We start from the raw sequence: 15,509 nt of genomic DNA, 5'->3' as shown, positions 1-15,509 counted from the left end.
GCCATTCATCTGTGTCTGGACACTTAGGCTGGTTTCCCGTTTTAGCTATTGTGGAGAGTGCTGCGATGTGCAGTGGGGTACACGTGCTCCTATGCCTCAGCATTTCTGTATCCCTTGGGTAAATTCCTAGCAGTGCTATTGCTGGGTCCTAGGGGAGTTCTATTGTTATTTTCCTGAGGAACCTCCACACTGTTTTCCAGAGGGGCTGTACCAGTTTGCATTCCCACCAACAGTGTAGGAGGGTATCACTTTAAATTCTTAATGGATCTTTCCTGGGTGCCGTGCTTTGCACTGAGGACGTTTCGTGTACCGTCTCTTTTTATCCCCACAGTTACCCTTCAATGTGCTATTTTTTCAGATGAGGAAACTGAGGCTTTGAGGCAGAAAGGGCAGCAACAGGAGTGCCAGAGCAGGGCCACAAGCCAGGGCTGGTCTGCGTCCAGAAGCCAAGGGCAGAACCACTGACTGCTGTCCAGCTTCCTTCTGGCTTTCAGGCCAGGGCGGAGCAGAAGGGAGGCTGAGTCTTCTCTTTGGTTTTGTGCTGTGATTTCTCTGCCCACTTAGACCATGAGGTCACAAGGTGGCTCAGTGCCTTAAGGAAGTTCAGTTAAATTTTGATAAACGTTCTGAAAATAGAGAGCAATAATTAACTTCCCAACTGTTAAAAGTTCACATTTGAATCTCCTTAGCCCAACCCCGGTGGACATGAAACTCTCATTGAGTAAGGGCTGAATAACAAGGCCTGAATGTTATTTTCTAAAATGATTCCAGTTAGTCAGTAATGCAATAGGCATTGTATTGTATGGCGATGTGACAGGAAGCTCATTTAAAATATTTCTTTACCAAAAATAGCCAAATGTTACAGGTTTTTTTTTTTTACTATGAGGTTTTAAATAATGAAAACATCTTAAATTTTAAAAAAATTATTGTTTATTTATTTTGAGAGAGAGAGAGAGAGCACAAGCAGGGGAGGGGCAGAGAGAAGGAGAGAGACCGAATCCCAGAAGGCCCCACGCTGTCCGCCAGGAGCCCGATGCGGGGCTCAAACCCATGAGCCATGACATCATGACCTGAGCCGAAACCAAGAGTCAGATGCTTAACTGACTGAGCCACCCAGGTGGCCACCATCTTAAATTTTTATAATATTTTCTTTTTAAGGATTGGCCCCAAGTTTTATTTTTGTTTTGTTGTTGCTATTGTTTATTTCAACTTACCTAGCTCACTACCTTCACAAAACAGGTGTACAAGAAGTAATTTTTTAAAATTCCATTAATAATATATAAGGAGTGTTCTATATACTTTGTTAGTTAATTCTCAAGATCACCTCAGCAGAAAAGCATGCATTTACATGCCCATTTAAAAGTTGAGGAAACTGAGGTCAAGAGAAGTGACTTAGGAAAGATCATTTAAAGGTACAAATAGCTTATATCTTCGGAATTGGCATTGTACCCCAGAAAATTGTTTTCTCATAGTCACTCTCCCTTAAGTGGTTCCTTTTAGGGGCACCTGGGTGGCTCAGTTGGCTAAGTGGCCAACTTCACCCCAGGTCATGATCTCATGGTTCGTGGATTCGAGCCCCGCGTCGGGCTCTGTGCTGACAGCTCAGAGCCTGGAGCCTGCTTCAGATTCTGTGTCCCCCTCTCTCTCTGACCCTCCCCCGCTCAGACTCTGTGTCTCTCTCTCAAAAATAAACATTAAAAAATTTTTAAAAAAGGTTCCTTTTAGTTCTAACTTTATGACTTGTAAAAAAAAAAATAAGAGAACATAACACTACTTATTGGTTGCTTCCTATGTGCGAACTTTATAGACATGACCTCTAATTGTTCCTCAGAACAAGTTTATCAAATGGGTACTGAGCTTTATAAGTAAGAGAATGGAAAGTGAACAGATGGGGGTAACGGGGGGGGGGGGTCGATTATTTGCCCAAGATCAAAAAGGGCTTGAAGGGTGCTCCCTTCAGAGCATGAGCTCTTGAAACACTGGGCTGGTGTAAGCCTCACTGGTTTCCCTTAGTAGAATCAGCAAAGGCCAAAACAGTCAGAAAAGCCAGTATCAACTCATCTTCTTATTACAAAATGTTACAACTTGAGTGCTTATGTTGTAGCCTTAGGAACACACCACTCCCCTTCCGGCTGTGTAACAGTGCCTAATTTGTTTACATGTGCATACAAGGGTGCAGACTGCCAAATATTGCACTTTTCTCTGAATGCAAATGCGTATTTCATTATCCTTTTTTGTGGGTTTTTTGGTATTAAGTCTATTTTATAGAGCATTTTTAGGTTCATAGCAAGATGAGAGGAAGGTACAGAAATTTCACATATATCCCCTTCCCTTGTGCATGTATAACCACCCTGCCCCATATTATCAACATCTCTCACCAGAGGGTACATTTGTTACAGGTGATGAATTTACATTGACATATCATAACGATTATATCCTAATCATGTAAGGTCCATATTTATATCATGATATCTTCATTTGTGTTTTATACTCTATATATTTGGACAAACGCATACAGTGACACGTATCCATCATTATGATTCCATACAAAGTATTTTCACTGTGCTAAATCCTCTGTGCTTTGCCTAGATGTGACATCTCTTCATGTCCCAGCCTCTGGCAACCACTGATATTTTACTTTCAACACAGTTTTCCTTTTCCGGAATATCACATAGTTGGAATCTTCACAGTGTATAACCTTTTTGGATTGGCTGCTTTCACTTAGCAGTGTGCATTCAAGGTTCCTTCATGTCTGTACATGTCTTCCTCGCTCATTTCTTTTTAGCACTGAATACTGTTCCATTGTCTGGTTGTGTCACAGTTTACTTATCCATTCAGCGACTGAAGGACATCTCAGTTGCTTTCAAGTTTTAGCAAGTATGCATAGTAGCCGTAGACATCCATGTGCAGGTTTTCTTTGAACATCTCCTCTGGGTAAATACCAAGGAGCATGATCACTAGATAATGTGGTATGTATGGTTTTGTAAGAAACTGACAAACTGTCTTCCAAAGAGGCTGTGCTGTTCTGCATTCCCACCATCGATGAATGAGAGTTCCCGTTGTTCAGTATCCTTGCCAGCATTTGATGTCAGTGCTCCAGATTTTAGCCATTGTAAATGACGTGTGGCGATATCTTAATGGTGTTTTAATTTGCATTTCCTTGATAATGTATGATGTCAAGCATAGTTTCATGTGCTTATTTGACAGCTATCTATCTTCTTTTGTTCAACATGCTATTTTAAGATTTGAAGTAGGACAGTTCGCTCCTAAGTTATTTAGTTAAGTAAACATGATTAGCTTTTGAGGAATCCTCGAAGGAGAACAATCTTGAAAAAATGATTTCCTATTTTTGAGTGTCATCTTTGAACTTTAAGAAGAGGCAAGAAAATGGTGCAGCCACTTTGGAAGACAATCTGGCCGTGGCAAACACAGCATTCTCCTTCTAGGTACATACCTAAGAGAAATGTAAACATGGGTCACACAAAAACTTGTACATGAATGTTCATAGCAGTAGTACACAATTGTGTTGTTAGACCCAAATGCCACCAATTAAAGAACGAATAAATAAAATGCAAAAGAAGCCAGTCATAAAAGGCCACATCGGATATGACTCCATTTGTTATGAAATGCCAAAATGGGAAAATCCATAGAGACATAGGTTAGTGATTTCCAGGGCCTAGAGGGAGAAGGGAAATGAGGAGTGCCCACTAATGGGTACAGAATTTCTTTATGGGGCAATGAAAATGTTCTAAAATCAGATAATGGTGATGGTTGTACAACTTTATGAATATGCTAAAAAAAAAAACCCCACTGAATTATACCCTTTGAAAGAGTGGATTTTATGGGATATAAATTATATCTCAATAAAAAGTACTAACACATGTAAAGCTTCTTGTGGGGGAGGATGTCACCGGTGGGGGGGGGGGGGATAGGAAGAGCAAAAATAAGCATTTTCTACTGTGCTTTCCACCAGCGTGAAATTTTACTATGGAGCCCATTCTGATAAAACTAGTAGCAAATTAACATTGCAAATTTGAAACACTAGCCTCAATTCTATGATGCTACAGGTCATTAAAGAGAAATGTGGCCGATTCTTAACACTGTATGTCCCTTGGCGGAAATTCTTCCCTGTTATTACAAGTTCTATTCAGAGGCAAGAGAGTTGAGTAGGTATGCAGGTTATAATTTCTATATTTTCAGTTCTCAGTAAAAAAAAAAAAAAGGTCCATACATTTCAGTCATTATGAATATTTGAATTTTTAAAGCTCATACTATTTTAAATGTTAAATTAAAAATGCCTGTTAAAATGGCTGGTGTGGTTGGAATTAGTTGAGCTAATTAGGTCATCAAATAGGATTCTAACTCATTAGGGTAAAAGATCAGATGGGTCAAAGACTGAGGAGTATTATCTATTAGACGATGTTGTTTTTGATTCTGAAGAAGTCATTTTATCTCTACCTTTTTCATGCCACAAAAAGTATACCGAATTTTTTCTTCGATCCACAGATTACTTGCAAATGAAGTCTTCCAGGAATATTAGAATTTACACGTGTTGTTCTCTGTTATACATTGTAGTCTTTTTGTGATTAAATGCCTGATTTCTTCAGCTTTATTATTTAAATAAGTGTACTTTGTTTCCAGTTAGTGCCTCCACCTAAATTCCTCCTCAGATTTTCCATGTGCAAGCCCCCTGATGTTTCTGTGAGACTATATTTTCCTACTCAGTGGTCAAAAAGAGTGAATTCTTTAGAGCATTTCCTGAGTGTTTTTCTCACTACAGATATATTTTTCTCTAACTAAACCTGATAAATCAAAATATTTAACGAAGATCTGAGGTAAATATTACTTATTTTTTACAAACTGACATATTTTCTTTTTGAAACAGCCTTATTGAGATCTAATTCACATACCATACTATTCATCCACGTAAAGTATACAGTTTAACAGCTTTTGGCGTGTTCACAGGTACGTGCGACCATCATCACAGTCACTTTTAGAACATCTTTATCACTTGAAAAAGAAACAGTGTCCCCTTTGGCTCTCAACCCCTCACACCCTGTCCCACCTCCAGTAACCAATCTACTTCCTGTCTCTTTTGATTTGCCTGTGGTGGACATTTCATGTGACTAGAATCGTATACCGACTGGCTTCTTTCACATTACTTTATTGATACAATGAAGCTTGGCGGAGTGTTGTATAATTTTAAAAAGGGCCAATTCACAATGAAGACTTAGCCATAATGAATATAGATGCCCTTTGTAACAAAGCACCAAAATACATGAAGCCAAAACTGACAGAAATAAAGGGAGAAATTGATAATTCACCAGGAACTGTTGAAATTTCAATTACCCCATATTCCATAATGGTGAGGCCAGGGAAGCAGAAGATTAACAGGAAATAGAAAACTTGAACAACACCATGCACCAACTACACACAACAGATACGTATACAATACTTTACCCAGCAACAGCAGAACACAAATTCTTCTCACGTGCACATGGAACGTTCTCTAGAATAGATCATATGCAACATTTTTTAAAGGATAGACATAATACATAGTACTTTCTCTGACTACAACAGAGTGAAAGTAGAAATCCAAACCATTTGAAAAATGGGAAACTCAAAGATATGTGGAGAGTAAACAACACACGCTGTCAATAGGTCAAAAGGGAGGTTGGAAAGTACTTGGAGGTGAATGAGAATGAAAATAGAACATGACAGAATGCATGGGATACATATAAAGCAGTGCCAGAGGGAACTTTAGAGCTACCAATGGCTCTATCAAGAAAGAATATGTCAGATCAATCATTGTACTTTCTCCCTTAAGACACTGGAAAAGGAAGAGAACAGAAAACCACTGCATGTAGAAAGAATAGTAAAGATTAGAGTACAAATTCATGAAGTAGTAGAAAAACAAGAGAGACTCTAAAACCTTTGAAACTTTACTGATTATAGTAATTGTCTTAAGCCTTTACAAGAAGACCTTAAACAGAATTATTTGTTTTTCATAAAGTGAATGACATAGTTTCTTTTTTTTTTTTAATGTTTTTATTTATTTCTAGGAGAGAGAGAGAGACAGTGTGAGCAGAGGAGGGTCAGAGAGAGAGGGAGTCACAGACTGAAACAGGCTCCTCCAGGCTCTGAGCTGGCTGTCAGCACAGAGCCCGACGCGGGGCTCGAACCCACGAACCGCGAGATCATGACCTAAGCGAAAGTCGGATGCTTAACCGACTAAGCCACCCAGGCGCCCCATGACATAGTTTCTTAATATTAAGAAGCATTCCAGTTTCATCATGGCCTCCCTACACCCATTGTAAAAAGCTAGCCTGTGTGAAAATATCCAGGTGCTCTCTTTTTTTCAGTTGAGATTCAACCAAACCATGAGCCCAGTTCAATCCCCAGATCTTGAGAAATCTTCCCCTAATAGAGCGGTTTTCAAGGCAGTGATCAAAGGCACGTCTGATGCCTTGTTCCGCCACCTTCTGCTGTATGACATTGGACAAGTTGCTCAAACTCTTTGAGACTTCTTTTCTTCATGTGTAAAGGCGAGGGTAATTTTCGCATTCTAAGAGAAATTGTGAGGTAACATACACAGAAGATCCTGGTTCAATGACTAGCCGATAGTAGGTGGTTGATTACTATACATTCTATAGTCATTTGATGACTTAAAAATGGACAGCCTCATGACCCATACAGCATAGGTATAACATATATGAATGTACTTGAAAGAGACTTGAAGAAAAGCATGTCATATTGAATTGTACTATGTACTAGACTTTGGGCCAGTTATCTATGGCTGAATCACATATAACTTGTTGGACAGTATGAACTAATTACACTATGTTGACCACTGCTTAAACACACATCTTGGACAAAATACACATCTTGGCCTCCATCGATTGTTTTAGCAATGGTTTTCATGGTCCAATATGTGAACCCTTCAAATATGAAACCACTTAGAGTTTAACCTTTGTTACTGGTGTAATAAATTCTAATCCTCATATCTTAGGCAAGCATACTTGTCCATGGTACAATTCTTTTGCCTGTTTCAGACTACAAGATGGTGGCATTAAAACTTTAAAGCACATTTATGAGATGATAGGCCAACATAACTGATTACATTCTGTTTTTACTCAAAGCCTTTTGGGGCAGGCACTTTATTGCTTATTCTGTTTATTGTGTGGTTGATGACTTTAACAGCGAATTATTTTCACCAGCAATACAAGCTGCAAGCTGTGTTCCAGACTAGTGCTTCTCAAAACATGGATATGAATGTGAATCACCTGGAGATCTTGTTAAAATGGAGATTCTGATGTATCAGGTGTAGAGTGGGGCCAGTGTCTACGTTTCTCACAAGTATGCAGGGGCTGCCAGTTCCTCTGGTCCATGGACCACACTCTGAGCAGCAAGGCTGTGTAGAACTGACAAGATGCCTAGGCAATGAGTAGACCTATAATGGTATTACCCCTCATGGCCCCAGCGGCCTGTTCATACTCTCGGAGTTTAATCGACTTCCTTAACTGAGCCCTGAAAGAAATTAATTAAAAATTCAGAGGTGATGGGGGTGCCTGGATGGCTCAGTCAGTTGAGTGTCCAACTTTGGCTTAGGTCATGATCTCACAGTTCATGGGTTCAAGCCCCACATCGGGCTCTGTGCTGACAGCTAGCTCAGAGCCTGGAGCCTGTTTTGGATTCTGTGTCTCCCTCTCTCTCTGACCCTCCCCCGCTCACGCTGTGTCTATCTCTCTCTCAAAAAATAAAATAAAACATTTTAAAAATTCAGAGGCGATGAATAGCAGTAATTCTATTCTTATATTTCATGTATTACCATGATTTAATACAGTCATAGAAAAATACCTTGTTGTGCATTTTCTAGAGTTCCTTTGTATTGTCTGTTAGCCTGGCCACCTCGCAGGCCTCTTTATACTGCAGCTCATTGAATATCAAAAGTGGTGTATATGAGAGAGCTCCATTTCCATTCTCTAAAGCTCAGTACCTGTGTTGGCCCTTCCTATGTCTGTGGCAAAGAACAATGAATGGAAACCACTTAAATCCCAGCGAGACTTTTGTTATTAAATAAAAAGAGTCATAGGCAATTGTTTCCCTTAAACTCATGCCTGATTTTCTAATACCATAAGTGAGCATTTATGGAAGCTTCCAGGAAGCTAATTTCAGGTCCTTAGTCATTGAGCTGAGAGCGCAGATTGAGTCTCTCTTGTGGAGTCCACAGTGTGTAGAAAGAACTTGATTTTGTATGTAATTCGACGACAGAAGCATCATTTTAAGATGTGGCGAATGAAATTCTTAATATGAAATAGATGTGGTTCAAAACATAATGCGTGCCATCTGATTTGTTACAGAACGCAAAAATAGTCACAGCGGAGACAAGAGGAAAATGAGAACAGGAAAATGGGGAGGAAGGCGTAGCCTGGCGGACGATGTGGCGGTATTAAAAAGCAGCTTAGCAACAAAGGCGTTTTCTGCCTCTGGCAACAAGACGGACAGCTCAGGGGAAAAGAGGAACCACAGACGAACAAAACGTTTTTTATCCTACCCACGGTTTGTAGAAGTGATGGTGGTGGCAGACTACAAAATGGTTTTATACCATGGAGCAAACCTTCAACACTATATTTTAACTTTAATGTCAATTGTAAGTACATTCAAAAGAAGGTGATTTATGAGGTCCTTAAATGTGCCATTGGGAAATGGGTTTCCACCCAGTGCTTTGGAAGATCATTCTCAGGGCTGGCATTTCAACAATTCAGGCAAGTGACTGAAGAGAACGTGAGATTATGTATTGGTGGCCTTTTTATAAGAACAATAATGGTTACAGTGCTGAAAGTTTATTCTGTTAGACAGTGTGCTTCCTCGTTAAAAGGCATCACTGCTAATCTTCCTGGCAGTGCTGCTAAGTAGGCTTATCACCTTCCATTTTATAGATAAACTGAGCCTCAGTGGAGTTAGGTCACTTGCCCACAGTCCTGTAAAGCTAGTAAGTAGCTTAGAGACTGTATGTGACCTATAGATTGTCCACGTCCCAAACCCAGTGTTCTTTGTGTGACATAGAAATTTGCACAGCAGGTTCCGGTCTCCAGTATGACTTTTGAATGCTCATTGCGAATCACAATCACCTTGGAACTTTTTGACCCGCAGCCCTTTGCCTCTGACTCCTTCCCCAAGATTCTGATGAAGTAGCACTGGGATGAGGCTCACAGATCTCTCCTCTATATTTTCCTAGTCTTGTTTTGAATCAAAAAATCGATAGGTTTGCATTATTTAAAAAAATCAAACAGAACCAAAGTCTCTTAATGAAAAGTAAGTGTCCTTCCCTACCCTGACTCCTTTCCAGAGGCAACAACTATTAAAAGGTGTTTTTTTTTTTTTCGCATATGTTTCTAACCAGGACTGCCCAATAGAAATATAATGCAAGCCACATATGTAATTTTAAATTTTCTAGCCGCTCTGTGAGAAAATCAAACAAGTAAAATTAGTTTTAATAATGTATTTTCTTTTCTATCAAAATATCACCATTTCAAAAATTGCTGAGATATTTGACTTTTTTTCATACTAAGTCTTCAAAATTCAGAACGTGTTTTACACTCAACAGCACATATCATCTTAATTTCTTTTTATGTTTATTTGTTTTGAGAGAGTGTGTGCATGTGCCTGCAAGCAGGGGAGGGGCAGAGAGCGAGGGAGAGAGAATCCCAAGCAGGCTCAGCACTGTCAGCACAGAGCCTGATGCAGGGCTAGAACTCATTAGCCATGATGAGATCGTGACCAGAGCTGAGATCAAGAGTCGGACGCTTAACCGACTGAGCCACTCAGATGTCCCACGTGTCAGTTTAGACCAGCCACATTTCTAGTATTTAATGACCACATGTAGCAAGTGGCTACCATATTGGGCAACACAACTCTATGTATTTTTAAAATAAGTATATATGTATATACAACTTGTCTTCAAACCAAAATGGAACATTAACATGTACTGTTTTACATATTGTTCTTTTCTTTTAAAAACACTGGAAATTGTTCTATAGCAGCCCATGTAATCTACCCTCATTCATTTTAAGACTCAACATAGCTTTTCTTCCAATGGATTGACCCTAATTTATATAAACAAGAATGTACTGTTAATAAATTCCTCAGAAGAGTACGAAAAGCAGCCATGTTTGGGAACTATGCTTTCGGATTTCTTCCTCGCTCTCCTTGGCCTATGGTTCTCTCTCTTTCCCCTCACTGCTTTGAATGACCCCTTTGTGCTCTCCACCACACACCTCAACCTGCCTCTTCTGCACTCTCTCCTCTCCCCCCTTCCCTATACTCAGTCCCATGTGTCCAACCCTCTCCTGTCTGGGAGGAAGGAAAGGAGAACGTAATCACACTTCACACAGAGTCAAGTCCATTTCCAACCTATACATTTAGACCTTTCAGAAGAATTTCAATGATGAGCCTGGACTTTGGGTCAAATTCATCCTGGCTCTGCTACTCACCACTATCTAGTCTTGGAAAAATTACTTAATTTCTCCGATCCTTAGTTTCCTTACTTGCTGCACAGAAATTATAACACCCAGCTAAGAGTTTTGCTGTGGGGACTAAATGCAAATGGCTGTGCAGTTTTCTACAATGATCTAGTACACAACAGGCATTCGATGAATGTTAGCTCTCATAATTAATGATAATACTGGGGACAAAAAAGGTTACCAGGTGTGAGGAACATAAATGGGAGGTAAACTTGAAGAATGGCAATAGTAGTAAGCATGTGGTCACTGTGAGATTCCATAATTGGGCAATCTGGGGCTTCAACTGGGATGAAAGAGTGATCAAAAATTAATATCCAGTGCTTTGGCCCAGAGAACCATTAAGTCCCGTGGCAATGCAGTTTCCAAGGAAAACACTTTGAAACTCAGACTTGTAATGGTTCATGATTTTCTGAAACTGCCATCTATGGACTTTTCAAAGGAGAGTTTTGATAAATGTTTGTTGAATGAATGCAAATCAGAGCTACAAAATGCATATGCTACGTGAAAATGTGGCAAGAGGTGGAGCCCAGCGTAAGAAGTGTATTGCTTATTGCTTACACAGAGTTCACAATTAACCTTGAAAAATTTATCTCGGTTGCAGGTAGCCTCTATCTATAAAGACCCAAGTATTGGAAATTTAATTAATATTGTTATTGTGAACTTAGTTGTGATTCATAATGAACAGGTAATAAAGCTTTTTTTCTTTTTTCTTGTATATGTATCCGAAATGGCATATCTAACTGGTGTGGGCACCGTGGGCCAATCATAATTCTCTTCTGCATTTAGGAAGGACCTTCCATATCTTTTAACGCCCAGACAACATTAAGAAATTTTTGCCAGTGGCAGCACTCCAACTATCCAGGTGGAATTCAGCATGATACCGCTGTTCTGGTAACGAGGTATATGGATTATTTTAATGTTTATTTATTTTTGAGAGAGAGAGTGTGTGTGTGTGAAAGAGGAAGGAGGGGCCGAGAGAGAGGGAGACACAGAATCTGAAGCAGGCTCCAGGCTCCTCGCTGTCAGCACAGAGCCCGACACGGGCCTCGAACGCACGAACTGCGAGATCATGACCTGAGCCGAAGTCGGACGCCCAACCGACTGGGCCAGCCAGGTGCCCCCGTATGTGGATTTCTTATTCCTCCAGTCTCCCAGTTTCCAGTCATATTGATGGGGTGAGGTCAGATATTCTTGGTCGCCAGCCCCTGGTACAAGGGTTCTCAACCTCAGCCATCTTGTGGGGGCCGCCCTCTGGACTGCAGGATGCCTAGCACATCTTTGGTCTCTACCTACTGCCTACTGGTAGCAGACTCTCCTCTTCCTGGTGACAACCAGTGGTGTGTCCAGATGTTGCCAAATGTTCTCTGGGGGCAGGGGAGCAAAATCAGTGGTGGTTGAAAGCCACCAGCCGACAGGTGCCGCGTAGGCAACAGATGCATCAGGAAGGCCTAACAGCAGACACCCTTAGGCGAAGGCACCTGCTGTTCAGATTCACCTGATTGTTACCACGCCACATATGCATCTGCTGTTGCCAACTTCTGCGATGCCGCAAAAAGTCAGAAACAGGGAATATATTTCTTTTGTGTGAGATCTTCCAATTTTTACTTTTTTATTATTTTTGAAGTTTATTTATTTTGAGCAAGAGAGAGAAAGAGAGCAAATGAGCACAAGCAGGGGACGGGCAGAGAGAAGGAGAGACAGAATCCCAAGTGGGTTCCACACCATCAGCAGAGCCTGATGCCAGGTTCGAACTCACGAACCATGAGATCATGACCTGAGCCTCCATCAGGGGTCAGATGCTTAACCGACTGCACCACCCAGGTGCCCCATAAACCCTCCAATTTGTAAATAGCAGCTACTAACTCAAAAATATTTGACACGCCATGCAGGGCAACAACGAGGGGCACTGTCTTGTTTGTATTTCTTGTTGGCCACCTTGGATATAGTCCCAAGTGGTTACCTTTATATGTGCTGAAACAAAAGGCACTCAGAGCCTTGTCAGGACTGCTCACGAAGAAACTAGAATCACTTATGCTGCCATATGAGGGAAAGTCCTAGTCGGAGAGGTTTTCACTTGTTTTCACTTGCGCTGTGGCTACCCCCACCCCCCTGGGGCCGTAGAAAACCGCTAGATGTAGCTTTTAATCTGGAAGTCACTGGTTCCCAAGCCCTTTTGAGTTGCACGCCCTTGACCCTATTTGCTTCTTGTAGCCTCCTCCCCCGTAAGGTGTGTGGTGTCGTGAATGTCTAGAGGAGTGGCAGGTGATTACTTGTGTTGATATTTGCTCTTTGGTGTTATCCTGGCCCTAAGTCTGCTTTGCTTTCAGACAGGATATCTGCAGAGCTCATGACAAATGTGATACCCTAGGTGAGTGAGCTGTGCGTACCCTCCATGGCTATAACAATTTACTGCATGTTTTTATTCCACGCCGTAGTTGCTTTTTAAAGCAATTTTAAATCCTTCTTTCCTTTTTTCTCCTCCTTTGGAATAGGCCTCGCTGAACTGGGTACCATTTGCGATCCGTACCGAAGCTGTTCTATCAGTGAAGACAGTGGACTGAGCACGGCTTTCACAATCGCTCACGAGCTGGGCCATGTGTATGTTTCCTTTCCGTGTTTCCATTTAAACCCTAGTCACCTGACTCTTTTCTTCCTTGGCATCAGTGAGAACTCCCTTGACTTCACAGAGTGGAACATACTCTTAGAGTCATAATAGAGATTTCAGGGTTGAAGAGCCTTGAACCTACCTGGGGGAAACAACTTCGACTTTAGAAAGTTGAGTAATGTGGTAAATCCTCTCCAGCCGCAGCTGATGTGTATCTGTGGTCCAACTGCATATATTTGCTGTGCAAAACTTGATATTCCCCTTTCCGAGGGGGCATGGGAGGAATGAGACCTTTCCAGCCCATCCACTGAAGCTGAGAGTATATTAGCTTCGGAAACTTCAGTGACGTAACATCTTTATCTGGAAGGGTCTCCCTTCCCCTGGTTCACGAGATCTTCGCAAATCCAGATCAATCCTGATTGTAGATACACAGAGCTGTCTTTCAGACATTTAGCCGTAGGCGCACTGACATCCCTTTTTCAGGGAAGAGATTCAACAAAGATACAGAGAAGAAAACGTTTCCTGACTATGGTCACTTATTGGTGATGATGAAACTGCCCTTTCCTTTTTGTTCTTTAGAGAATAAGGATAGCTAGAACGTGGGTGAAACAGTGTAAACCTATGAGAAATTCTTCCGATTTTTGATCTGCGTTGTTTTCTTTCTAGAATAAGTTAATGACTTATGCTATACCTCTTAAAAATAATTTTTTCAAAAGATGTCACTAATGTCATTATGTATCTCTTTGCATGTCGTTGTTAACTTGGTTTAGAGGTAAAATCTATTAAGCAAACTTTTTCATTCAACAATGTTTTTTTTTTAATTTTTAATTAAATTTTTTTGATTAAAAAAGTTTATTTTTGGGAGAGAGAGAAAGAGAGTGAGCGAGCATGAGTGGGGGAGGGTCAGAGAGAGAGGGAGACACAGAATCCTAAGCAGGCTCCATTCTCTGAGCTGTCAGCACAGCTCTCAGACCCACGAACTGTGAGATCATGACCAGAGCCAAAGTCGATGTTCAACCAATTGAGTCACCCAGGCAGCCCTCAACAAATGTTTTTTTTGAAGGCACCTATGTGCTGTGTGATATTCTAGAAGTAAAAGCAAGATGCATGTATAAAGGAATCTCTAATTTAGTTCAACATATAATGAGTATATTTTGAAACTAGTTAACTTTCAAGTGTGTTTTAAGAGCACACTTGTTTTCTTTTCTCCAAAGGAAATATTGTCTGATGCTCAATATTTATAGCACAAGAGAGGAATGGCTTTCAATTAAGCAGATGCAGTGAGCTGGAGTCCCTCTTAGCTGACTTCCTCTTTGTCCTTTTCATTTCTGAAATATTTTTGTGAAACCCAAGGATTTCTTGGAACTCAGTTTGAAAACTGGTCCTACCAATATTTCCCAATACACAAGGGCTCCCGCACTAATTCCAAGAGAATGGTCTATGAAGGTTAAAAAAAAAAAAAAAAAAAAGAAAGAAAGAAAGGATTTTTGTAGTCAAGTGATTAATTTTTTTTCTTCTGAGTGTAGCCCCTCTTTAGAGTTACAAGGCTGAGTGACATAAAGTCAAGGTTCTGACAAGTCCTGTATTAAAATAACTGGCTTGGTTTTGTTTAACTGTTTCCATAAACTTAATAGAATCTTTTGGGGATTTTTGTTTATTTTGCATAAAGTCTCATAATTCCTTTAGACCTTTAAATAGGAGGTATAGGTTTGACCACGAAGAATAGGGTAGCATTTTAACAAGACAGCCATCCCTGCCTCAAGAGACCACAGTGGGGGAAGTTACAGCAATAGGAATGCATTCAAAAGGCAGGATTTTGTATGATTAACAGATTAATAATTCCCCACAACGTATGGGAAAGACACATATACTATTTAAAGAAATAGAATGAATTTCCTGTTAATTCCTTCCTCGTAAGAGCTTACAAACTTCTTTTAGATAGCCAGTTTACAAAGCTTACATTTTAAGGAAAGTGAGAATTGTGATTTGCAAAACCTGAATACTTTCAGCTACAGAGGAACCTCAGCTATGCTAACTGCACAGTTAGCACACCTCACCCCCCAAAAAAACCATGTTGTTGGCATTGGCCTTGGAGCTTTATTGACATGATCTCCCTTAAACTCTATAATCCCCACATGGTAGATACTATTGTTTCTCTATGTTTGACTTTAGCAATATTAAATTGCTTAAAGTTTAGTTGCTAATGTTGGGGTACCAGCATGTGATCCTGGAACTAAGGAGCTAGGATCCAGATACCCCAGTTCTGGACTAGTTCTTTGACTTGAGAAAAATGGATGCTATTTTCCTAGCTCGTAGATAGAGCTAATACCTATGGACCACATCTCTAAAGTGTCAAGAAGTTAAAAAAAAAAATGAACTAA

The 15,509-nt window shown here is 40.5% G+C and overlaps 1 protein-coding gene across 4 annotated transcripts in view; it reads left to right on the top strand.

Annotated features, from left to right (window-relative positions):
• The window catches only part of ADAMTS9 (ADAM metallopeptidase with thrombospondin type 1 motif 9), a 164,812-nt gene that overhangs the window by 20,668 nt on the left and 128,635 nt on the right, over positions 1–15,509 (top strand). For 3 of the 4 annotated variants that reach the window (XM_039240056.1, XM_039240057.1, XM_039240053.1), the window contains exons 4-8: positions 8,361–8,650; positions 11,125–11,208; positions 11,310–11,422; positions 12,851–12,891; positions 13,016–13,121. In XM_039240056.1, coding sequence (XP_039095987.1) covers positions 8,361–8,650; positions 11,125–11,208; positions 11,310–11,422; positions 12,851–12,891; positions 13,016–13,121 — 634 coding nt within the window. The remainder of the gene's footprint in view (positions 1–8,360; positions 8,651–11,124; positions 11,209–11,309; positions 11,423–12,850; positions 12,892–13,015; positions 13,122–15,509) is intronic. The other variant, XM_039240054.1, reaches the window with a different exon arrangement.

This window comes from Hyaena hyaena, unplaced genomic scaffold (genome assembly GCF_003009895.1).
Source record: "Hyaena hyaena isolate Hyena2069 unplaced genomic scaffold, ASM300989v1 scaffold_167, whole genome shotgun sequence".
NCBI lineage: Eukaryota > Metazoa > Chordata > Mammalia > Carnivora > Hyaenidae > Hyaena > Hyaena hyaena.
The sequence above is the reverse complement of the archived record's forward strand: the minus strand, read 5'-3'. Positions and strand labels throughout refer to the sequence as shown.